Below are 25,261 nucleotides of genomic sequence, written 5' to 3' on the forward strand. Positions count from 1 at the left end.
AGTATTTAGAAAATCAGGAAAAAAAGTCCAACATTAAGTGAACTACCTTGCTTTACTAGTCTTGTATATAGGATACATTTCAAATACAGAAAACATTATAATTTTCCATTTAATTCATCAATTAAAACAATTCACATCTTACATTGTTTTGACTTTGTTTGGTCAAATTTCAACATGTACATCTCTCTCTATATATATAAGTTAAAATACTAATTATAATTATTTAAAAGCAAAATACAAAAAATGATACCAACAGAGTGAGGTTGTGTTGTGGTATAGATGTCCTTTTCTAACCAAAGGGGTTGAAGGTTCTATCACCAACATGAGAAATGTCTGCTGCCACAAGAACAGGATTTACTCTCTGTAAGCTATCGGTTTTTGTGACATTCATTAAAAAATACAATTTAAATAAAATTACTGACGATTACCACCTATGCAAAACAATACCATTACGGAACATATGACGCCATGCAACGTTTTATATTAAAACTAAATCAAATTAAACATTTTGCAGCTAACTAACACTTTGCAATCATGACCAGCTTGGGGAAAATTTGAATGAAATGTCTCCTTTCTGAGGAACAAACTTCACTGACACAGTTATATGACAATTGTCATCCCCACTTTGTAAACAGTTTATTCTCCTCGAGTTATACAGCAGGTGAACGCCTTGTCTTGTGTAGTAGTCCCATGTGATCTTGTGCCCTGTTCTGATTGGTTCCCTGGGTCCTGTGGAGATCACATGACCATCTCCAAAGTCAAACTCCGCCCACAAAGCAACACCATTACACGGTTCTGACCTATAATAGTAGAGATAAAACTTTTCAACCACTGTAAATAGTTAATGAAGTGGCAGAACTTGATATAATGTCAATCAATGGTTAAACATAATATCCCATATCCAATCTTCATACATTAAGTTAGCACATATGAATAACTAAAACTGACTGGAAGGACTGACCCTGACAAGACACAATCTGGTACTTCAAAATTTACCTGATGAGCTTTTCAAACTATAAAATATATCAATACCATTATACCGGATGTTTGTTTTCAAATCACCACTGATGGCAAGCCTACTTACAATCATGAAACAAAATTGAAACTGATGATGAGAAAAGTTGTTGTTGGACCTTAAATGCAATTGTTGGCAGGTTAGTGGCTTACAATGTATGATAGTGATGTCGAAAAAGAACGAAACCTGACCAATCATGTGACCTTAAACTGAAACCCAGCTTAATTGGTCTTGCATGTGACATACCCTTTCTCATGGTGAAGATTTGTGCCAATTTTTATGAAATTCCCTAATGCATTGCCAAGTTTCAGTCCCAACAAGCTAAAGTACTTCCAATGACCCTCGAGTATGATCTTGACTTACATAGGTTTTGCATGTTAAACATCGGCTTTTCATGGTGAAGATTTGTGCCAAGTTATTTAGTAATCCTCAAATGCATGCAAAAATTACAGCACAAACGAGCCAAAATACAACAGAGTTTGACCAATGACCCTTGAATTTGACCTTGACATCTGACCTACAGACAATGGTCTTGAACGTAAAAAAGTGTTATTTGTTAGAAATAATTTCAAAAACCCCAATGCCAAAATCAGATGAACGAACACATGCACATATAACCAACCACCATTTCAACAATTATGGCAAGCAGGCTTGACAAAAAGCAGCAGTTACCTGAGTAAGCTTAATGCTACGGTTTCCTCGACATCTTGTGCATCAGCTAGTGCCCTTGTCATGTCCACATTCAAGAGCATCGCTCCAGGTCCGGAGGCTGTACATGGGTACTCCCATAGAGGATGGGGCTCTACCGTTTCATCTACTGACTCCGAGTTTAACTGGAATTTAAAGTTGCACTTTTACTCCCAGATAACATTTACCATTAATAATATTTAATATTCCTAAAAGGATAAATAAATGTCGAAAACAATCATTTTTATGAAGGATACCGAGTTTAATTTGAGAGAAATTATCATAAAACACGGTTTTTCTACCTTATGGGACTTGAGTAGACCAGAGTAAATATTTTAGCATTCACCAATCATTTAATATTTCTGCTATTGAATACACGGTTACAATCTTGTTACCAGTAATTAATATTTTCCACAAATGCATTATTTAATAAGTAGTTAAAGGTTTATCAGTCAAAATTGATGTTTGTTATAATGTTTATGTATTGATTTTGAATAAGAGAGTCACTTTAACAGAATAATATATGTATTATCAATCCTTCATCTTGGTTTAGGGGATAGGACACCAACTTCCTAACCTGTGATCGCCTGGCCTTTTTTGTCATGATTCATGAGGCGTGCTGATATGCCACATAGAACAGTGATAACAATGCAAAGATTCTGTCCAGAAAGAATGATCACAGGAATGAGTCCACCCCTGAACACCATTTTGAAAAAGAACTATTCATATTTAAAAATGCCTATATTATATCACATGTTCATGAACCAATACTACCCAAGATGATAAGACCTTGACGCATGAAAATAACATTAGGTGTTTGTACACTTTGAGTTGATAATGTTAACAATGTAAAAATAATTTACCTTATTTAGTATATACTCCCTTGAACTTACTCTCCAGGTGTATAACACACTACTAGGTATATTTTTTCATTACATATATAAATCTGACTTTCATGGGTATTTTGAACAACTTTCATGCTAACCTGAATAATGTTATCAAACTGCTGCAAGTTGAAGCCCTCACAAATGCCCACATCAGCCCGGATTTTCCACAGGTGTTCATACTCTACAGGCACAGCATACAGGCGCATGTTTCCAGGCAAAATGGCCGCCCGTGGGGCCAGGTAGGGGTCTAGGGCCCGCGCCAGGTACCAGAAACAGATGTTGTCCCATGGTAGCTGGGCTGTCTGAAATATTGGCTCACCCAGCACCACGTCCACCTAAATACACACAATAAAATTATCTTATCTTATCATATGATCAGTATTGAGGTTAAATTAAGTTTTCGTCTACAAAGTTATTAAAAGTTTTACATACATATTTAAATAAAATTTTACAAAAGTGACCAATCAAACAAATCATACTCATTAGTTTACATAATCATAATGATCATAGATTAAATAAGGGCTTTATCTAAAACTTATATTTTCTTATAATATCCTCCATATCAAATGTTTATCTGTAATAAATGATTTTTATATATTACATAGATATTTCCACACATTATAAATTATTGTACTTTCAAAGTGGGATCTTGAACTTCTGACATGTTTTTTCATTTACACCTGTGGCATGTCCAGTAGAACCTCATTACCTATACATGTCACCTAGGTCACACAGGTCTGAGAAGGCTCGTGCAAACAGATAAAAGGGACTTGCTCATGTAATTGAGCATATATTAACATTTGTTGAAGGGTTCCAGCCATTAGTATCATAGTTTTAACTCTTATAATGATTTGCCACACTTTATTTTGTGTCCCTTAAAGGATGCAATAACATCAGGCAAATATTTTATACGAGTATTAGTGAGCACTAAGGTACATATTATAAGTAAGGTGGAGAGATTTCCCAAACAGATTTTTATACAAAACTGCCAATTTCACATGTACAAATGGCGACAAATTCAAGCAGTATTTCGCACCTAAAATGTTCGCACATCTACCAGTTGTGTAATAATGCCAACCTTGTCAGTTATATCGGCCTCCGTCACATCCTCCACCTGCTTGTCTATAAGCGTGACCCGGTCCTGCAGGTTGTTGTGTGCGATGAAGTCCCGCATCACCCGGGCACACATTGGGTGCGTCTCCAAGGCGTAGACGAGCCCTGTCCCCTGGCCAGCAGCAACCATCAGGGGCAGGAGGCTCCCGTTACTTATACATAGAACATTGCTGTCTTGCTTGATGTTCTGAAGTTTGTAGCAATGCAATATTGTCAAGAACTCGCCCAAATTTTTTATTCATACGTAAAAAACAAAAAAACACAACATTTAATCCATGCATTGTTACCTTTTTAATAATCTGTAGAAATGTTTGTCTTCGATCTGGATCGCTGAGCATTCCTAGTCTAGACCTGCTGTAGGTTATGTGTGCGCCACATGTACATATTGGTCTATCCTCCGGGCAGTTTCTGCATTATACATTATTTGTGGATATAAACAACTACATGTAGAGAAAGAAAGATTCTTTCATATATTTTCATCAATTCGAACTTCATTTATATACATAACCATGTATTTTACTTTTTGTTACTTTCTTTCAACAACCACAACAATATAAAGTTTGCAGTTACTTTTCAAATTCAAAAGTTGGCAGCAATTCTGAATCATTATGACCCTTGACACTTACTCGACAGTTTCTCTCCCCTTGGCACTTTGAATTCTATGTCATTTCAATGATCTTCATGAATACTAGATTGTTTATACATGTATCTGTACTTACTCTTTGTCTTTGGCCACATCAAACCAGAGGCTGTATTCATCATGTTTACATATGACCTTGACCATTTCACCCCTTGCAACAGTTAGGTGTGTATACGGGTAGTAGATAGCCTGCATCCAATGGTCACGCCACTAAGAGGACAATTTCATTTTTCATAAATGTATGTACATTTAATATGTGAATTATAAGCTAGGATGTGCATTTTATACCAAAGCTACGTAAACAACCCTATGACAAGATATCTTTTCTTTGACAACCAGTGGTAAAAAAACAACACATGTATTATTATAATAATTACTAAAGTGCAGATTATCAAATGCCTATAGGTAATCATAACCTTGTTATTTTTGGCATTTGAGTACTATATAGCCATGAAAAGGCTTCATGCTAAAACCTAAAAGATAGAGGACAATGGTTTTGTTTTAGTTTAAGATATGCAATACATTTTACTGAGTGAGCACTAAAAGTAATATTTCACGAGTGGTTTTGCCACAGGTGAACAACAACAATTTTCTTTTTATTTCATGCTAATAGTTTTACAAAAAAAAAATTAAAAGGAAAACTGCACGGAATTTCAACTAAATGAAGTCGTACCTGAAAGGAAATTAAATAACGTCATTGCGTTTTCTTCCGGGTATTGTATGCATTTATGTTACCATTTTAACAACGAAACGGTAAAATCTGAGGAAACAGTGAAATTATATTTTGATATACTAACTGTTTCAAACTGTGAGTTCCTTGAAATATAATCCACCGTTATATATTTCAATAAACCATCATAAAGCATGAAATAAGAAAATGTCTGAGGAATTTCTCTTCACAGAATAAACAAGAGCTGTCACAGTATGTGACGAATGCCCCCGAATGTGACATTGACCTATGAACAAGGACAGTACATGAAAAGTTGATCTTGCCTTTACGTGTCAAATACATATGGCAAGTTATTTTAAATTGCCTCTGAAAATAAAACAAGAGGGCCAAATGGCCCTGAATCGCTCACCTGTGATATACTGCACATTGGTATTGTCTTCATAAGGTTTTTCTAATATCTGACCTAGTGACCTAGTTATTGACTGCGGATGACCCAATATCGAACATGACCCAGATTTTATAGAGATGATCATTCTGACCAAGTTGCATTAACATTAGGCTAAAATTGTGACCTCTATTGTGTTCACAAGGTTTTTCTACTAATTGACCTATTGACCTAGTTATTGACGGTAAATGACCCAATATCGAACTTGACCTAGATTTTATAGAGATGATGATTCTGACCAAGTTACATTTAGATTAGGCTTAAGTTGTGACCTCTATTGTGTTCACAAGGTTTTTATACTAATTGACCTAGTGACCTAGTTATTGACCGCGAATGACCCAATATCGAACTTGACCTATATTTTTCTAGAGATGATCATTCTGACCAAGTTGAATTGAGTTAAGCCTAAAATTATGACCTCTATTGTGTTCACAAGGTTTTTCTACTAATTGACCTAGTGACCTAGTTTTTGACCTGGGTTGACCCAATATGGAACTTGACCTAGCTTATGTTAAGATGATCATTCTGACCAAGTTTCATTAAGATAAGGCTAAAATTGTGACCTCTATTTTGTTCACAAGGTTTTTCTAATAATTGACCTAGTGACCTAGTTATTGACTGCGTATGACCCAATATCGAACTTGACCCAGATTTTATAGAGATGATCATTCTGACCAAGTTGCATTAAGATTAGCCTAAAATTGTGACCTCTATTGTGTTCACAAGGTTTTTGTACTAATTGACCTAGTGACCTAGTTGTTGACCGCGGATGACCCAATATCGAACTTGACCTACATTTTATAGAGATGATCATTCTGACCAAGTTGCATTGAGATTAGGCTAAAATTGTGACCTCTATTGTGTTCACAAGGTTTTTGTACTAATTGACCTAGTGACCTAGTTATTGACCGTGAATGACCCAATATCAAACTTGACCTACATTTTACAGCGATGATCATTCTGACCAATTTGCATTGAGATTAGGCTAAAATTGTGACCTCTATTGTGTTCACAAGGTTTTTCTACTAATTGACCTAGTGACCTAGTTATTGACCGCGGATGACCCAATATCGAACTTGACCTAGATTTTATAGAGATGATCATTCTGACCAAGTTGCATTGAGATTAGGCTAAAATTGTGACCTCTAATGTGTTCACAAGGTATTTCTACTAATTGACCTACTGACCTAGTTTTTGACCCCAGATGACCCAATATCGAACTTGACCTAGATTTCATAGAGATGATCAGTCTGACCAAGTTTCATAAAGATTAGGTCAAAATTGTGACCTCTGTTGTGTTCACAAGGTTTTTCTAATAATTGACCTAGTGACCTAGTTATTGACTGCGGATGACCCAATATCGAACTTGGCCTAGATTTTATAGAGATGATTATTCTGACCAAGTTGCATTGAGATTAGGCTAAAATTGTGACCTCTATTGTGTTCACAAGGTTTTTGTACTAATTGACCTAGTGACCTAGTTGTTGACCGCGGATGACCCAATATCGAACTTGACCTACATTTTAAAGAGATGATCATTCTGACCAAGTTGCATTGAGATTAGGCTAAAATTGTGACCTCTATTGTGTTCACAAGGTTTTTCTACTAATTGACCTAGTGACCTAATTATTGACCGCGGATGACCCAATATCGAACTTGACCTAGATTTTATAGAGATGACCATTCTGACCAAGTTGCATTGAGATTAGGCTAAAATTGTGACCTCTATTGTGTTCACAAGGTTTTTCTACTAATTGACCTAGTGACCTAGTTTTTGACCCCAGATGACCCAATATCGATCTTGACCTAGATTTTATAGAGATGATCAGTCTGACCAAGTTTCATAAAGATTAGGTCAAAATTGTGACCTCTATTGTGTTCACAAGCAATTGTGAACGGACGGACGGACGGACAGACGGACGGACGACGGACGAAGAGTGATCACAAAAGCTCACCTTGTCACTACGTGACAGGTGAGCTAAAAACACACCCATATTTGACAACCTACACTTTTATGTCCTTATATTCAGCATTCCATTGTGAATAAACACCTAAGTGTATCTTTCACCTTAGAGGTAAGGACATGGGTCTTGCACGCGACACGTCCTCTTGGTATGTCGAACACATGTGGCAAGTTATTTTAAAATCTGTGGATACAAGGGAAAGTTACAGCCCTGACATGACAACCTATACTCTATGTCCTTATAAGCAGCAGTCCATTGTGAATAAACACCTAAGTGTGACCTTGACCTTAGAGATAGGGAAACAGGTCTTGCACGCGACACGTGGTCTTGGTATGTCGAACACATGTGGCAAGTCATTTTAAAATCTGTCCATACAAGAGAAAGTAACAGCCCGGACACGACAACCTATTCTCTATGTCCTTATATATACAGCATTCCATTGTGAATAAACACTAAGTGTGACCTTGACCTTAGAGGTAGGGACACGGGTCTTGCACGCGACACGTCGTCTTGGTATGTGGAACACATGTGGCAAGTTATTTTAAAACCTGTCCATACAAGGGAAAATTACAGCCCGGACACGACAACCTATACTCTATGTCCTTGTATGCAGCACTCCATTGTGAATAAACACCTAAGTGTGACCTTGACCTTAGAGGTAGGGACACGGGTCTTGCACGCGACACGTCGTCTTGGTATGTGGAACACATGTGGCAAGTTATTTTAAAATCTGTCAATACAAGGGAAAGTTACAACCCGGACACGAGTTATTGAGCCGGACACAGTACACGGACGAATGGGAGGATGGACGGACGGACGGACGGACGGTGCGATTTTAATATGCCCACCTTCGGGGGGCATAAAAACATCCTTCAGATTGTCATTGATAACTTTAAGCACCATTCATTTTCTGCCCAATTGATAAAAATGTATTAACTCCCTTCCTCTCTCCCTCTCTCCCACCAGCCAGCCTACCTGCATGTTACGCGGTGTTGGGTGAGCCCAGTTAGGGGCACAACTCAGGATTATCTCTGCATTGGGGTCCATCTCTAGATCCCACCACATGAAGATCCCATCTACGGGGCCACTCCCTTCCATTTCCATGGTAACTATGGAAGTTTCGTCCTCAAGGAGGGGTGTCACACCAGTGAAGTCAAACCTTTTTGAAAGAGAAGTAGACACATTTGGATGACGGGTTTTGGTAATTCAAGTACTTCAACTGTCATTGTGTTGGTAATCTGAAAAGCAGCTAATTGCTTGTCTAATGCTGTTTACAGTATGAGTATATACACTTATTTGTATAAGAAGGATAACATATTTGCTAAAACACCATTTTCTATATATGCAGTCCAGTTTTAGATACAATGTATGGATATCAAGAACAGGATTACTAGTATTTGATTAAATCTTTAAAAACCAGAGAAACAGAACTTAGACTAAGAACACTCTGGTCTAGGGTCAAAATGTTTACAGTCCCACTTTCTGGTCTTAATAGTAAGAGAGAGGTACCGTACTTATACTACATGACTTGATTTTACAAACTGGGCATATCTAGAGACACCCAATGTCCAGAAAGCTCTCCAGTTAGATGGAAAAGCCAGCTAGTGTGTGTTTTAATGTTTGGTGTTCATGGAATAACAAAACAACTTATAATTTTGTATTCCATTTATTCATCTACATATGTACACCAAGAACACAGCAAGACAACTGTGTGCCTAGCAGTATAACAGTAAAATTAACTCTAGAGACGAGAGTATCATATTACTTAAGCCCATCATGAAATATCAGAACAGTGTGTTACACCCGTGAGCCGCCAAGTGTATTAGACTGGAAAGCCGCCCAGTGTGAAAGACCAGAGATAAGCCCAGTGTGTTCAACTAGAGAGCCGCCCAGTGTTTTAGACTGGAAAGCCGCCCAGTGTGAAAGACCAGAGATATGCCCAGTGTGTTCAACTAGAGAGCCGCCCAGTGTTTTAGACTGGAAAGCCGCCCAGTGTGAAAGACCAGAGATATGCCCAGTGTGTTCAACTAGAGAGCCGCCCAGTGTTTTAGACTGGAAAGCCGCCCAGTGTGAAAGACCAGAGATTAGCCCAGTGTGTTAGATTAGACAGCCCCCCAGTGTATTAGACTAGAAAGCAGTCCAGTGTGTAAGACAGGAGACTCTGCTAATGTGTAAGATCAGAGAGCCGTCCAGTGTATTAGACTGGAAAGCCACCCAGTGTATTAGACTGCAAAGCCACTCAGTGTGAAAGACCAGAGATATGCCCAATGTGTTTGACTTGAGAGCCGCCCAGTGTATTAGACTGGAAAGCCGCCCAGTGTGTAAGACAGGAGAGCCACCCAGTGTGAAAGACCAGAGATATGCCCAATGTGTTCCACTTGAGAGCCGCCCAGTGTATTAGACTGAAAAGCCGCCCAGTGTTAAAGACCAGAGATATGCCCAGTGTGTTTGGCTTGAGAGCCGCCCTGTGTATTAAACTGGAAAGCCGCCCAGTATGTAAGACAGGAGACTCTGCTTATGTGTAAGTTCAGAGAGCCGCCCAGTGTATTAGACTGGAAAGCCACCCAGTGTATTAGACTGGAAAGCCACTCAGTGTGTAAGATTCGAGACTCAGCTTATGAAGACAGGAGAGTCACCTAGTGTATAAGAAGGTCGGCCATTGTGTAAGACCTAAGAGTTAACTAGTGTTTATGACCTGAGAGCCACCCAGTGTATTGGTCAGGAAAGCTGCCCAGTTTGTAAGAACGGAAAACGCCCAGTATGTAACACCGGAGAGCCAGCTAGTGTGTAAGATCAGAGAGCCAGCTAATGTGTAAGATCTGAGAGCCAGCTAGTGTGTAAGACAAGAGAGCCAGCTAATGTGTAAGATCTGAAAGCCAGCTAGTGTGTAAGACCAGAGAGTCAGCTAGTGTGTAAGATCTGAAAGCGAGCGAGTGTGTAAGACCAGAGAGCCAGCTAGTGTGTTAAGACCTGAGAGCCAGCTAGTGTGTAAGATCTGAACCAGCTAGTGTGTAAGACCTGAGAGCCTGCTAGTGTGTAAGACAAGAGGGCCAGCTAATGTGTAAGACCTGAGAGCCGGCTAGTGTGTAAGACCTGAGAGCCAGCTAGTGTGTAAGATTCGAGAGCCAGCTAGTGTGTAAGACCAGAGAGCCAGCTAGTGTGTAAGACTAGAGAGCCAGCTAGTGTGTAAGACCTGAGAGCCAGCTAGTGTGTAAGATCTGAGAGCCAGCTAGTGTGTAAGACCAGAGAGCCAGCTAGTGTGTAAGACCAGAGATATGCCCAATGTGTTCCACTTGAGAGCTGCCCAGTGTATTAGACTGGAAAGCCGCCCAGTGTGTTAGACTAGAGACGCCCAATGTATAAGACCAAAAAGCTCTCCAGTTAGATGGGAAAGCCAGCTAGTGTGTTACACCGGAGAACTGCCAAGTGCATTAGACTGGAAAACCACCCAGTGTGAAAGACCAGAGATATGCTCAGTGTGTTTGGCTTGAGAGCTGCCAAGAGTATTAGACTGGAAAGCCGCCCAGTGTTAAAGACCAGAGATATGCCCAGTGTGTTTTGCTTGAGAGCCGCCAAGTGTATTAGACTGGAAAGCTGCCCAGTGTTTATGACCAGAGATATGCCCAGTGTGTTTGGCTTGAGAGCCGCCCTGTGTATTAAACTGGAAAGAGGTCCAGTATGTAAGACAGGAGACTCTGCTAATGTGTAAGATCAGAGAGCCGCCCAGTGTATTAGACTGGAAAGCCACCCAGTGTATTAAACTGGAAAGCCACTCAGTGTGTAAGATTCGAGACTCAGCTTATGAAGACAGGAGAGTCACCTAGTGTATAAGAAAGTCGGCCATTGTGTAAGACTTAAGAGTCAACTAGTGTTTATGACCTGAAAGCCACCCAGTGTTTTGGTCAGGAAAGCTGCCCAGTTTGTAAGAACGGAATCCGCCCAGTATGTAACACCAGAGAGCCAGCTAGTGTGTAAGATCGGAGAGCCAGCTAATGTGTAAGATCTGAGAGCCAGCTAGTGTGTTAGTTCTGAGAGCCAGCTAGTGTGTAAGACCAGAGTGCCAGCTAGTGTGTTAGACCAGAGAGCCAGCTAGTGTGTAGGACCTAAAAGCGAGCTAGTGTGTAAGAGCTGAGAGCCAGCTAGTGTGTAAGATCTGAAAGCGAGTTAGTGTGTAAGACCTGAGAGCCAGCTAGTGTGTAGGACCTAAAAGCGAGCTAGTGTGTAAGACCTGTGAGCCAGCTAGTGTGTAAGACCAGAGAGCCAGATAGTGTGTAAGATCTGAAAGCGAGCTAGTGTGTAAGACCTGAGAGCCAGCTAGTGTGTAAGATCTGAAAGCCAGCAAGTGTGAAAGACCTGAGAGCCAGCTAGTGTGTAAGACCTGAGAGCCAGCTAGTGTGTAAGAACAGAGAGCCAGCTAGTGTGTAAGACCTGAGAGCCAACTAGTGTGTAAGAACAGAGAGCCAGCTAGTGTGTAAGACCTGAGAGCCAGCTAATGTGTAAGACCAGAGAGCCAGCTAGTGTGTAAGACCTGAGAGCCAGCAAGTGTGTAAGACCTGAGAGCCAGCTAGTGTGTAAGATTCGAGAGCCAGCTAGTGTGTAAGAACAGAGAGCCAGCTAGTGTGTAAGACCAGAGAGCCAGCTAGTGTGTAAGACCAGAGAGCCAGCTAGTGTGTAAGATTCGAGAGCCAGCTAGTGTGTAAGACCAGAGAGCCAGCTAGTGTGTAAGACCTGAGAGCCAGATAGTGTGTAAGACCAGAGAGCCAGCTAGTGTGTTAGACCAAGAGCCAGCAAGTATGTAAGACCTGAGAGCCAGCTGGTGTGTAAGAACAGAGAGCCAGCTAGTGTGTAAGCCAGAGAGCCAGCTAGTGTGTAAGATCTGAGAGCCAGCTAGTGTGTAAGACAAGAGATATGCCCAGTGTGTAATACAAAAAGATATGCCCAGTGTGTTAGACCAGAGAAATGCCCAGTGTCTTAGACCAGAGAAATGCCCAGTGTGTTATACCAGAGATATGCCCAGTGTGTTATACCAGAAATATGCCCAGTGTGTTAGACCAGAGAAATGCCCAGTGTGTTATACAAAAGATATGCCCAGTGTGTTAGACCAGAGATATGCCCAGTGTGTTAGACCAGAGATATGCCCAGTGTGTTATACCAGAGATATGCCCAGTGTGTAAGACCAGAGATATGCCCAGTGTGTTATACCAGAGATATGCCCAGTGTGTTATACAAAAGATATGCCCAGTGTGTTAGACCAGAGATATGCCCAGTGTGTTATACCAGAGATATGCCCAGTGTGTTATACCAGAGATATGCCCAGTGTGTTATACCAGAGATATGCCCAGTGTGTTAGACCAGAGATATGCCCAGTGTGTTATACCAGAGATATGCCCAGTGTGTTATACAAAAGATATGCCCAGTGTGTTAGACCAGAGATATGCCCAGTGTGTAATACAAAAGATATGCCCAGTGTGTTATATCAGAAATATGCCCAGTGTGTAAGACCAGAGATATGCCCTGTGTTATACCAGAGATATGCCCTGTGTGTTAGACCAGAGATATGCCCAGTGTGTTATACAAAAGATATTCCCAGTGTGTTAGACCAGAGAAATGCCCAGTGTGTTAGACCAGAAAAATGCCCAGTGTGTTATACCAGAGATATGCCCAGTATGTAATATAAAAGATATTCCCAGTGTGTTAGACCAGAGAAATGCCCAGTGTGTTAGACCAGAGAAATGCCCAGTGTGTTATACCAGAGATATGCCCAGTGTGTTAGACCACAGATATGCCCAGTGTGTTATACCAGAGATATGCCCAGTGTGTTATACCAGAGATATGCCCAGTGTGTAAGACCAGAGATATGCCCAGTGTGTTAGACCACAGAAATGCCCAGTGTGTTAGACCAGAGAAATGCCCAGTGTGTTATACCAGAGATATGCCCAGTGTGTTAGACCACAGATATGCCCAGTGTGTTATACCAGAGATATGCCCAGTGTGTTATACCAGAGAAATGCCCAGTGTGTTAGACCAGAGAAATGCCCAGTGTGTTATACCAGAGATATGCCCAGTGTGTTATACCAGAGATATGCCCAGTGTGTTATACCAGAGATATGCCCAGTGTGTTATACCAGAGATATGCCCAGTGTGTTATACCAGAGATATGCCCAGTGTGTTATACCAGAGATATGCCCAGTGTGTTATACCAGAGATATGCCCAGTGTGTTAGACCAGAGATATGCCCAGTGTGTTAGACCAGAGATATGCCCAGTGTGTTATACCAGAGATATGCCCAGTGTGTTATATCAGAGATATGCCCAGTGTGTTATACCAGAGATATGCCCAGTGTGTTATACCAGAGATATGCCCAGTGTGTTAGACCAGAGATATGCCCAGTGTGTTATACCAGAGATATGCCCAGTGTGTTATATCAGAGATATGCCCAGTGTGTTATATCAGAGATATGCCCAGTGTGTTATACCAGAGAAATGCCCTGTGTGTTATATCAGAGATATGCCCAGTGTGTTATACAAGAGATATGCCCAGTGTGTTATACCAGAGAAATGCCCTGTGTGTTATATCAGAGATATGCCCAGTGTGTTATACAAGAGATATGCCCAGTGTGTTATACCAGAGATATGCCCAGTGTGTTAGACCAGAGATATGCCCAGTGTGTTAGACCAGAGATATGCCCAGTGTGTAAGACCAGAGATATGCCCAGTGTGTAAGACCAGGGATATGCCCAGTGTGTAAGACCAGGGATATGCCCTGTGTGTTATACCAGAGATATGCCCAGTGTGTTAGACCACAGATATGCCCAGTGTGTTAGACCAGAGATATGCCCAGTGTGTAAGACCACAGATATGCCCAGTGTGTAAGACCAGGGATATGCCCAGTGTGTTATACCAGAGATATGCCCAGTGTGTTAGACCACAGATATGCCCAGTGTGTTAGACCAGAGATATGCCCAGTGTGTAAGACCAGAGATATGCCCAGTGTGTAAGACCAGGGATATGCCCTGTGTGTTATACAAGAGATATGCCCTGTGTGTTATACCAGAGATATGCTCAGTGTGTAAGACAAGAGATATGCCCAGTGTGTTAGACCACAGATATGCCCAGTGTGTTAGACCACAGATATGCCCAGTGTGTCATACCAGAGATATGTCCAGTGTGTTATACCAGAGATATGCCCAGTGTGTTATACCAGAAATATGCCCAGTGTGTAAGAGCAGGATTATGCCCAGTGTGTTATACCAGAAATATGCTTTAGTGTGTAAGACCAGGGATATGCCCAGTGTGTCATACCAGAGATATGCCCTGTGTGTTATACCAGAGATATGCCCAGTGGTTCATACCAGAGATATGCCCAGTGTGTTATACCAGAGATATGCCCAGTGTGTTATACCAGAAATGTGCCCAGTGTGTAAGACCAGAGATATGCCCAGTGTGTTATACCAGAGATATGCCCAGTGTGTTATATCAGAGATATGCCCAGTGTGTAAGACCAGAGATATGCCCAGTGTGTTATACCAGAGATATGCCCAGTGTGTTATATCAGAGATATGCCCAGTGTGTTATATCAGAGATATGCCCAGTGTGTTATACCAGAGATATGCCCAGTGTGTTATATCAGAGATATGCCCAGTGTGTTATACCAGAGATATGCCCAGTGTGTTATATCAGAGATATGCCCAGTGTGTTATATCAGAGATATGCCCAGTGTGTTATATCAGAGATATGCCCAGTGTGTTAGACCAGAGATATGCCCAGTGTGTTAGACCAGAGATATGCCCAGTGTGTTAGACCAGAGATATGCCCAGTGTGTTATACCAGAGATATGCCCAGTGTGTTATACCAGAGATATGCCCAGTGTGTTAGACCAGAGATATGCCCAGTGTGTTATACCAGAGATATGCCCAGTGTGTTAGACCAGAGATATGCCCAGTGTGTTAGACCAGAGATATGCCCAGTGTGTTAGACCAGAGATATGCCCAGTGTGTTATACCAGAGATATGCCCAGTGTGTTAGACCAGAGATATGCCCAGTGTGTTATACCAGAGATATGCCCAGTGTGTTATACCAGAGATATGCCCAGTGTGTTAGACCAGAGATATGCCCAGTGTGTTATACCAGAGATATGCCCAGTGTGTTAGACCAGAGATATGCCCAGTGTGTTATACCAGAGATATGCCCAGTGTGTTATACCAGAGATATGCCCTGTGTGTTATACCAGAGATATGCCCAGTGTGTTAGACCAGAGATATGCCCAGTGTGTTAGACCAGAGATATGCCCAGTGTGTTAGACCAGAGATATGCCCAGTGTGTTATACCAGAGATATGCCCAGTGTGTTATACCAGAGATATGCCCAGTGTGTTATACCAGAGATATGCCCAGTGTGTTATACCAGAGATATGCCCAGTGTGTTATACCAGAGATATGCCCAGTGTGTTAGACCAGAGATATGCCCAGTGTGTTAGACCAGAGATATGCCCAGTGTGTTATACCAGAGATATGCCCAGTGTGTTATACCAGAGATATGCCCAGTGTGTTATACCAGAGAAATGCCCAGTGTGTTATACCAGAGATATGCCCAGTGTGTTATATCAGAGATATGCCCAGTGTGTTAGACCAGAGATATGCCCAGTGTGTTATACCAGAGATATGCCCAGTGTGTTATACAAGAGATATGCCCTGTGTGTTATACCAGAGATATGCCCAGTGTGTAAGACCAGAGATATGCCCAGTGTGTTAGACCAGAGATATGCCCAGTGTGTTATATCAGAGATATGCCCAGTGTGTTATACCAGAGATATGCCCAGTGTGTTAGACCAGAGATATGCCCAGTGTGTTATACCAGAGAAATGCCCAGTGTGTTATACCAGAGATATGCCCAGTGTGTTATATCAGAGATATGCCCAGTGTGTTATATCAGAGATATGCCCAGTGTGTTATACCAGAGATATGCCCAGTGTGTTATATCAGAGATATGCCCAGTGTGTTATACCAGAGATATGCCCAGTGTGTTATACCAGAGATATGCCCAGTGTGTTATATCAGAGATATGCCCAGTGTGTTATATCAGAGATGTGCCCAGTGTGTTATATCAGAGATATGCCCAGTGTGTTATATCAGAGATATGCCCAGTGTGTTATATCAGAGATATGCCCAGTGTGTTATATCAGAGATATGCCCAGTGTGTTATATCAGAGATATGCCCAGTGTGTTATATCAGAGATATGCCCAGTGTGTTATATCAGAGATATGCCCAGTGTGTTATATCAGAGATATGCCCAGTGTGTTATATCAGAGATATGCCCAGTGTGTTATACCAGAGAAATGCCCTGTGTGTTATATCAGAGATATGCCCAGTGTGTTATACCAGAGATATGCCCAGTGTGTTATATCAGAGATATGCCCAGTGTGTTATATCAGAGATATGCCCAGTGTGTTATATCAGAGATATGCCCAGTGTGTTATATCAGAGATATGCCCAGTGTGTTATATCAGAGATATGCCCAGTGTGTTATATCAGAGATATGCCCAGTGTGTTATATCAGAGATATGCCCAGTGTGTTATACCAGAGAAATGCCCTGTGTGTTATATCAGAGATATGCCCAGTGTGTTATACCAGAGATATGCCCAGTGTGTTATATCAGAGATATGCCCAGTGTGTTATATCAGAGATATGCCCAGTGTGTTATACCAGAGATATGCCCAGTGTGTTATATCAGAGATATGCCCAGTGTGTTATACCCGAGATATGCCCAGTGTGTTATACCAGAGATATGCCCAGTGTGTTATATCAGAGATATGCCCAGTGTGTTATATCAGAGATATGCCCAGTGTGTTATACCAGAGATATGCCCAGTGTGTTATATCAGAGATATGCCCAGTGTGTTATACCAGAGATATGCCCAGTGTGTTATACCAGAGATATGCCCAGTGTGTTATACCAGAGATATGCCCAGTGTGTTATACCAGAGATATGCCCAGTGTGTTATACCAGAGATATGCCCAGTGTGTTATACCAGAGATATGCCCAGTGTGTTATACCAGAGATATGCCCAGTGTGTTAGACCAGAGATATGCCCAGTGTGTTATATCAGAGATATGCCCAGTGTGTTATACCAGAGATATGCCCAGTGTGTTATACCAGCCAGTGTGTTATACCAGAGAAATGCCCAGTGTGTAAGACCAGAGATATGCCCAGTGTGTTATAACAGAGAAATGCCATGTGTGTTATATCAGAGATATGCCCAGTGTGTTATATCAGAGATATGCCCAGTGTGTTATACCAGCCAGTGTGTTATACCAGAGAAATGCCCAGTGTGTAAGACCAGAGATATGCCCAGTGTGTTATATCAGAGATATGCCCAGTGTGTTATATCAGAGATATGCCCAGTGTGTTATATCAGAGATATGCCCAGTGTGTTATATCAGAGATATGCCCAGTGTGTTATATCAGAGATATGCCCAGTGTGTTATATCAGAGATATGCCCAGTGTGTTATATCAGAGATATGCCCAGTGTGTTATACCAGAGATATGCCCAGTGTGTTATATCAGAGATATGCCCAGTGTGTTATACCAGAGATATGCCCAGTGTGTTATAACAGAGAAATGCCATGTGTGTTAGTGTATCAGACCAGAGAATCACCAAGTTTGCATGAACATAGAGGAACCTAGTTTCTACTATACCTGAAGACCCTTTTGGGTGGGGTAAGCCTGGTGAATTTCTCCAGGGGCAGCTGGTCCAGCTGGAGATCATGTAGGGCAGGAGCCCCTCCACACCTGCATACATAGAGGTGAGGGTTTAAGAGGTACAGTTTTAGGCAAATGAAATATTTATTTTACATGGAAACAGTGAACAAGTAATATAACTTTGTAGATATAATAGCTTTCTGAATCTATGGTTTTAAAATCAGCCATATAAATGTTGTCAAGAACCATTGTTACATGTAGTTGCTCGGTTCTCACCAGTACTGATCAGCAACAAATCTGCAGCCCCAAAACCTCTAATGCAGGGTCACTTGGCCATCAGTTTACCATGTACCATGAGTGGATAATACATGTACAAGCTATGCTGAATACTGATTTCAAGTTGATAACTGGTGGTATTGTCAATGTTCATTGTTGGAAACAAAGTCATTGTCAGAATTTAATGAGAGGACAGCATGGCAAACACCAACATTCATTTGTTGATTTTCTGTAGAATTACTCAAATGTTATTAAAGCCAGAGTTATGTGCCTTGTTGTACATTGTGTATTGGCTCTTGAAATATGTGAGCCAAGTTATATTTGAAGTCTATATATTTTAGTTATGGCCAAGGTTAATAATCAGCTGAACAGGTCCTGAACACAAAAACAAGTTGAGAGTTCCTCTTTGTTCCTTTTTCAAAATATTGAAACAGTTAAACTTGTCAAGTTGATGTATCAAATCCTGATTGTGCCAGTAGTATGAATGTAAAATAAAAGTCAATGGATTCCACACATAAGCAACACATTCTATTCATTAGATGGATGATCAACATTTAAACACTCCAGTTAAACTGTAAGTTTATGCTGAACATGAGTATTACTGAAATATCTAATTTATTATCTACCTTTTCATTGCAAGAGGGGAGGTAACTGTGGTCTTGCCATCAATGTCCAGGTCATCTAGTTGGTTCCAGCGACGTACAAGCTTTGAGCTGACGAGCTGTATGTACATATTGCCAACTGAGGGCACCACTATACAGTCTTTCTGAAATATAAAAGTAAAATAAAAACAAACAAACAAAACTGTGATGCCATTCAGGTTCCTATGGGTTCATACGTTGTTGACATGGACAACCCTCCGTAAAACAAAACTGAAGCATGTGTGTACATACCACGAGAAGTTCTCGCAGGGCGTGTGTGTATGTACCAATAGCTCCCTCTCCAATCAGCTCAGTGTCAAACACTTCTGTCACCAGGATATTGGCCCTCTCTGGCAGGTCTACAAGTCAGAAAAAGGCAGTAAGTTAGTTTATGCTTATTCCTTTTACTTTGATTGTGATGAAAGCTGATAGTAGGAGTGAAAATAGAATCATACATATGTGCAATTGTCTGTTTCCCGGGAAGAGGACAGTACTAGTATTCATGTCACCAGGTATACAGTGGAAATAACACTTTCTTAAGAGTAAGCTTTAAAAGAGATGCGGTAGTATCCACCTGGAGAGCGAGAGGTTGTGGGTTCGATACCTGACAGATGCAAGTTGTGCAATCAGATACCCGTACATGCATTCTTAGAGGCCATGATGAAGATCTCAGTGATGAGCTTGACAGACAACCTCTTTGGTAAGAGACACACAGGTATACCATGACACACTCACTTTTAAAGGCACCTGATGAACTAACAGACTAGTGTAACTTCAGGTTTCTTCAAAAATCTTCCACAATAGAAGATTTTCTGATAAAAAATATCTCAGCACCAGGAAAATATACACAAAATGTGATTTTTTTTTAATGACTTCTTTTAAAAATAAGCAGAATGAATTTCGTTCCCCATAAAATCAAAATTATTTTATAGCATCAAGACATGATAACCTTAGCGAAAAAATGATAAGACAATGTTAACATAAGATTTTATGGAATATTTTTTTTCATTTTATTGTTCTGAGACAATTATTTCAAAGCTTATGGCTTTCCAAGTCACAGAAACATACATCCTTTAATTAAAGCGTAAACTCAATTGACAGCACTCTATTGCCAATAAAAGGCTCATGTATGAACTACACCACTTACTTTCATTCAAGTGACATGGCCTTTAAAATTCAAAATCAAAACTTAAAATTTTCAATGTTAGACATATTTTTAACAATATTTCAATCAGATTTTTTTTAATACCTTCTCCAATAACAAGGTCAGTTGATCTTTTTGGAATCACTTTTATCTGAGCTGCAAATCCATTTTCAGCAATTATTTTCTTTGCACAATCTGCCATAGGAGTAAAGGCCTGAAGAAATTAACAAATTTATGTAAAAAGGCAATCATTTCATTTACTCATATTACGATCAGTATAATAATGCTTTGATAAAATATTTTCTTAATCTATTAGGACAAGCAACTAGAGCTATGATGACACTTTTTACAGAAATTCATGACACTGTTTAATTTCGCAAAAATGTCACAAATCAGTGGGTTTGTTTTTACTATTTGGGGGCCAAAAGTAAAAAAAATCACAAAGGAATAAATGGGATTTCCCAAATTTATCAAAACATGATTTCCCATCCAAGAGGGCCTGACCCCCTTTGCAAAATGGTTGAAAAAGACCACACTTGTAATTATATTACTTAACCATACATGTGATAATTTCTTGGGTCGATTCTGGGACACTCGTTGTAATGTCAATGCACACTAGGGGGTCCAGGGGCATGACCCTCGAAAAAAACATTAAATGGGGAACGTCTGTGGTGCATTCTAGAGCATATCTGAGGCTATTTAAGTCTTTTTAACGTCGGGAAAATGTACCTATTTTGACTGCCAAGATGTATTTTTTACTTGACATGGTTCGTTTTTTTCTGCATTTTCTTGAAAAAATAAAACCACCAGATATTTTCCCAGGCTTTAAATGAAGTGCTAACCAGAAGATATGAAGTCTACTTTCGGTTTCATCAAAACAGGAAAAAACAACTATACGGGCACCTGTTTTCCCGCGCTTTTGAGAACATGCGTTACAAAATATTTATTTTTTTATCACATTTAAAACGTTTGCAATTTATGACACACAATATTTTCCAGACGATCAAGAAGATTTTCCAGTCGATGAGCTTTTTTCCATTTGGAAATGCATATAATTTTGATAGAGACGTGTCTGTCACGTCAGGAGAAAGACCCGCGGTTCCTGCAGAGCGTGATATTTGTGGGTTTGAACAAGAACATCAACTGAAGGATTTCAATTTTATTGCGTTTTATAATCATACCAGCATGAATTAATAAAAATGAATAAATAATACAATAGATTTTCTATGTGTAATATGTATTTCATTTGAAGAACATACACTAACAGGACCACCTACACACTTTACAAGCCTCCGCACACATGTCTCAATTTTATTTCGTTTTATAATCATATCAACGTAAATGAATTCATGTGAAAAAATAATACAGTAATACAAACTCATGTCTTATTTTATTACAAGAACATACACTAACAACACTAGTTACACACTTTACGGGCCTCAGCACACATGTCAGACGTAATTTCCGTCTTAAAGCATGGCGTTTTGGAGTTGTACTTCAAGGACAGTAGGGCGTTTATCGCTTGCTTGTTTAAGTTGCCTCTGTCGTCCCTCTGGATTTTCTTCAGACTGCTGAAGCAGCGCTCAGGGTCGGCGTTGGAGTGCGGTAGCGAGAATGCGGCGAAAGCCAGCAGAACGAGGGTGGGGAACCGAACCTTCTGCGATTTCGCTGTCAGGGAACATGACTTTCACCAGGTCTGTGAAGTGGTCTGCAATGCAGAACGACAGGTTGTGCTCGGCAATGAATGTCGCGAAGTAGACTTCGGCCCTGGCCACGGGATCGTGGGATGCCGGTTTGAACTCCGTTGCCCAGCTGTCTTGGTAACGGCTTGACCGTTTCGCCTTCTTGGTGCTACCGACGCAAGTCGTAGAATCTGCTGGACGTTTGGACATTGTCCACACTACACTAAACACCACTTTTGAATACACACACAAAGCCAATGATAATCCAAGATATGAATAATATACACAATAATAGTTCAAAACACTAAAATTCCTTATGGACGCGTAAGTTGTTTAAAGTTGTTTAAAGTATAACGATGTATCGACTTCAAAATTTGAATGGAATATGGGATGTTTTCCGTGTTTTAATTTTGTTTTTTTACTCATTTTGTCACTTTCTTTGAACTTACCTTCATGCTCGTTTGTCGGTAAAATGTGTGAAAAATATATATACAAGAACCCTCCCCGACTCGTTAAGCACAACAATAGGCCAATAGATAAATTATCGGGTGATTGACGATGACCTCCACGACACACGTACCAATTAACGGATTAGTGTCAACATGTCCTGTGTTTTACGACCAGTGTCCCGGACAGGCAAAATAGCTGACTTACATTGGTAAAATTAAGATAATCGATTCCGAGATTATTTTTTTCGATATTTTTTTTTATGACTTTCCGGGACAAACATGCACCCTCCGTGACAGAGATACGATTTCCGGGATTATCCCGGATGTCCGGGACGTTATCACATGTATGACTTAACAGAAGCTCAAACATGAACATAAATATCCTGTTTTTACCTCACAAGCATGCACGGAATCTGCCCCGAGGCTGGCTGCCATCATGGAGAGAAGACCGGTACCTGTTCCAATATCCAACACCCTCACAGGTTCTCCAGCTGCTCTCTTTTTTGCCACAGCAACTTTTAGACCGGCATAATACAGCTGATTCTGGATTTTCAAGTATATTATTTAAAAAAAAAGATTTAATTCGTGGGTTAAATGACAGCTATGCCAGCAAAGGCGTCTCTAATTGGATGGCAAGGGTGGCAGGCGGTGCCACCTTAATAATTTGGCAACATGTTGCCCTGTCTTTTAATTGCTGCCCCCACTAAGGCATCTGAAATATATTAGCAGGGTGCCGAAGAAACAATTCTGATGTTTAGTGCTAACACTATTTCAAATGATTCATCATAAAATTGCCTAGTTCCAATCAGTTAAAGCATAATAGTACTTTTAAGTAATGATTTATGTATTTTTAAGTTAAAAAAAATACCTGACAAATCTAAGCAAAACCTAGCGACGCCCCTTTTCAATAGTACATGTGTATGGATGCTAAAATGTAAAAGTTTAAAAGCCAGACTAAGCTTTTCAATAATACAGTCCATGTGATACAGTTGAAAATGTCATTACTAATGTGTGCTATTGATGTACAGGCTTAAGACAATTGTACTTAATTAAACATTCGTTAATTCAATATGGGCAGAGTTAAACTTCAGCCAATATCATTCAATGAAACGCTGGCAGAGTTTGGGTAAAAAGTGCTATAAAATTGAATAAAAAGAAATATACGTAAGCCTTACCCTTTCTGTATCGTGCAGCATATCAGCATAAGATGATCTGAAAGTGGAATATTTTGTTTATATTTCTTTCTTATAGTTATACTGAGTAACAAGTTAAAGACCAACTGAAACTGTTTGATCCAATACGTTTGCTGGCCAACATCATATTCCTCAAAAGAGTACCTTTGAAACTCAATCTTATAAAAGCAATTCACTAGACTTTACCGCCAACTTAATGGAAACTAAACATGTCCGAAAGTTAAAAAATATCCGAAATGGATGTACCTAGCAATTTCCTGCTTGAAGTCATAGTCGTCATCTCTGAAACACCATTCCATTTTCCCTGTAATCCTGTTAACCTGTGACACAAATGTGCTCATTTTTTTAGAATAAGATATAACACGTAGCATAGGTTGTGTTTAGAAATCATGTGAACATGGGGGCGGCCATTTTGAAAGATTACAACACACTGATAACTTCAAGCTGCTTGGTAATAGCAATAACCTACGCAGTGGCGTCCCCTTATACTGTAGTATATAGATGAATAGACCAGATAAACAAAATTTATGTTTTGTCTCGATAATTCTGTATCAATTATGAAAGATACGTTGATAAAAACACAACTTACTTGTGCGTCCTCTTATTTTGAGATTAAAATTGTTCTGTCACCGAGTTTTGACTGCATTAATGTCAACGATGGTTCCACAGATAGTCTTTATTCATATAGTAAAAAGCTGAAAATACAAACACTGGAATTACCACTCAGGTAAAAGAAAATGGAAATGTGCTGCCGTTAGCCCCCATTGTGTTAGAATAAGTAATAACCGTCTAAATGTTATAAGTGAACAGATGAGATCCCATATTCTAGTATTAAATGAACACTAAACTGAGATCTATCCTGTTTACAACATAAATCCACAGCACACTGCAAAAGCATCATCTACTACTTTCTATTCAATATTAAATCCATTTACTGTTAATTGTAAATGAACATCATACTAAACAATAATCTAACATATTAAGGGCTAAGAACAACAGATCAAATAATCTTTACTCAAATTACAAGTAAATCCCATTACAAGATCTGTTTAAATACAAATAATAAAGCTAGATGGTTAATAACGATGCAAGGGAGGCAACTTCTGCAAGACCAAATCCCACGGACAGGGTTAAGCAAGTATTATCTCCCTTGAATATCAAGCTTCTCAAGAAATACACCGAATTAAAAGATTTACTAAACATCTCACGAGAGACACAGTTTAAATAGTGTTTCAACTTTTAAACATCAACATGTTGACCATTACTGAACAACAACCGGTAATATTTGACTACAAGTAAATTTACATGAAGAATTCTGCACAACAACAAGCATGGCCTCAAAGCTTGAGATTCAAGTTTACATTTTGAAGTAGATATAATGCATCATCATTGCACATTTATGTCTAGAAACAAAGATTAAACAGTATTCTTTACTAAGCTATGAAATATATTTAAGACTTACACCATGGGGCCACGAAGATGCCTAGGAAAGAAGTTGAAAGTAATTTTGCACTGCGCACATGCCAGTAGGTTACGAAAGATAACTCTTGTCAAAAACTACTGACTAAAACGCGGACAAGTAAATAACAGAAACGGACTTTGCGGTTACATTTCTCAAGCTGTGACATCACACTCCCTGCCTGATAAATTGTACAGATATATCACTATATAAACCTCTTATTTAAACTATTTATCAATTATCTCTGCAATAAACATCATAATTGTTCATCTCTAATAATCGCGCAAAGCCGACTGCG

At 39.9% G+C, this 25,261-nt stretch overlaps 1 protein-coding gene across 2 annotated transcripts; it reads right to left on the reverse strand.

Moving 5' to 3' along the window:
- Nucleotides 1-97: 97 nt before the first annotated feature.
- Nucleotides 98-25,073, reverse strand: LOC128242422 (protein arginine N-methyltransferase 7-like). 2 transcript variants are annotated; one of them, XM_052959565.1, is made up of 16 exons: nucleotides 24,967-25,073; nucleotides 24,094-24,199; nucleotides 23,751-23,824; nucleotides 23,487-23,523; nucleotides 22,705-22,854; nucleotides 20,286-20,394; nucleotides 19,289-19,395; nucleotides 19,022-19,161; nucleotides 18,117-18,209; nucleotides 8,397-8,580; nucleotides 4,422-4,552; nucleotides 3,990-4,110; nucleotides 3,668-3,889; nucleotides 2,688-2,924; nucleotides 1,688-1,848; nucleotides 98-800 (listed from the first exon to the last, which is right to left on the reverse strand). In XM_052959565.1, the coding sequence occupies exons 3-16, from the start codon at nucleotides 23,801-23,803 to the stop codon at nucleotides 533-535; spliced, it is 2,013 nt and encodes a 670-aa protein (XP_052815525.1). In that variant the 5' UTR covers nucleotides 23,804-23,824; nucleotides 24,094-24,199; nucleotides 24,967-25,073; the 3' UTR covers nucleotides 98-532. The 2 variants fall into 2 exon arrangements, with proteins under 2 accessions (XP_052815525.1, XP_052815524.1); XM_052959564.1 differs by lacking the exons at nucleotides 24,094-24,199; nucleotides 24,967-25,073 and having other exon boundaries at nucleotides 23,751-23,925.
- Nucleotides 25,074-25,261: the final 188 nt, after the last annotated feature.

The sequence above is a fragment of the Mya arenaria genome, chromosome 8 (genome assembly GCF_026914265.1).
Source record: "Mya arenaria isolate MELC-2E11 chromosome 8, ASM2691426v1".
Taxonomy (NCBI): Eukaryota; Metazoa; Mollusca; class Bivalvia; order Myida; family Myidae; genus Mya; species Mya arenaria.

Bases quoted from the DNA above. Each gene is read 5' to 3' on its own strand.
- LOC128242422 (XM_052959564.1), bottom strand. From the start codon at position 23,875: ATGCTACGTGTTATATCTTATTCTAAAAAAATGAGCACATTTGTGTCA. The intron at 18,210-19,021 runs GTAGATAATAAA...CTATGTATGCAG, and splicing joins TCCCCTCTTGCAATGAAAAG to GTGTGGAGGGGCTCCTGCCC. The intron at 4,553-8,396 runs GTAGGCTGGCTG...TTGTCCTCTTAG, and splicing joins CAACACCGCGTAACATGCAG to TGGCGTGACCATTGGATGCA.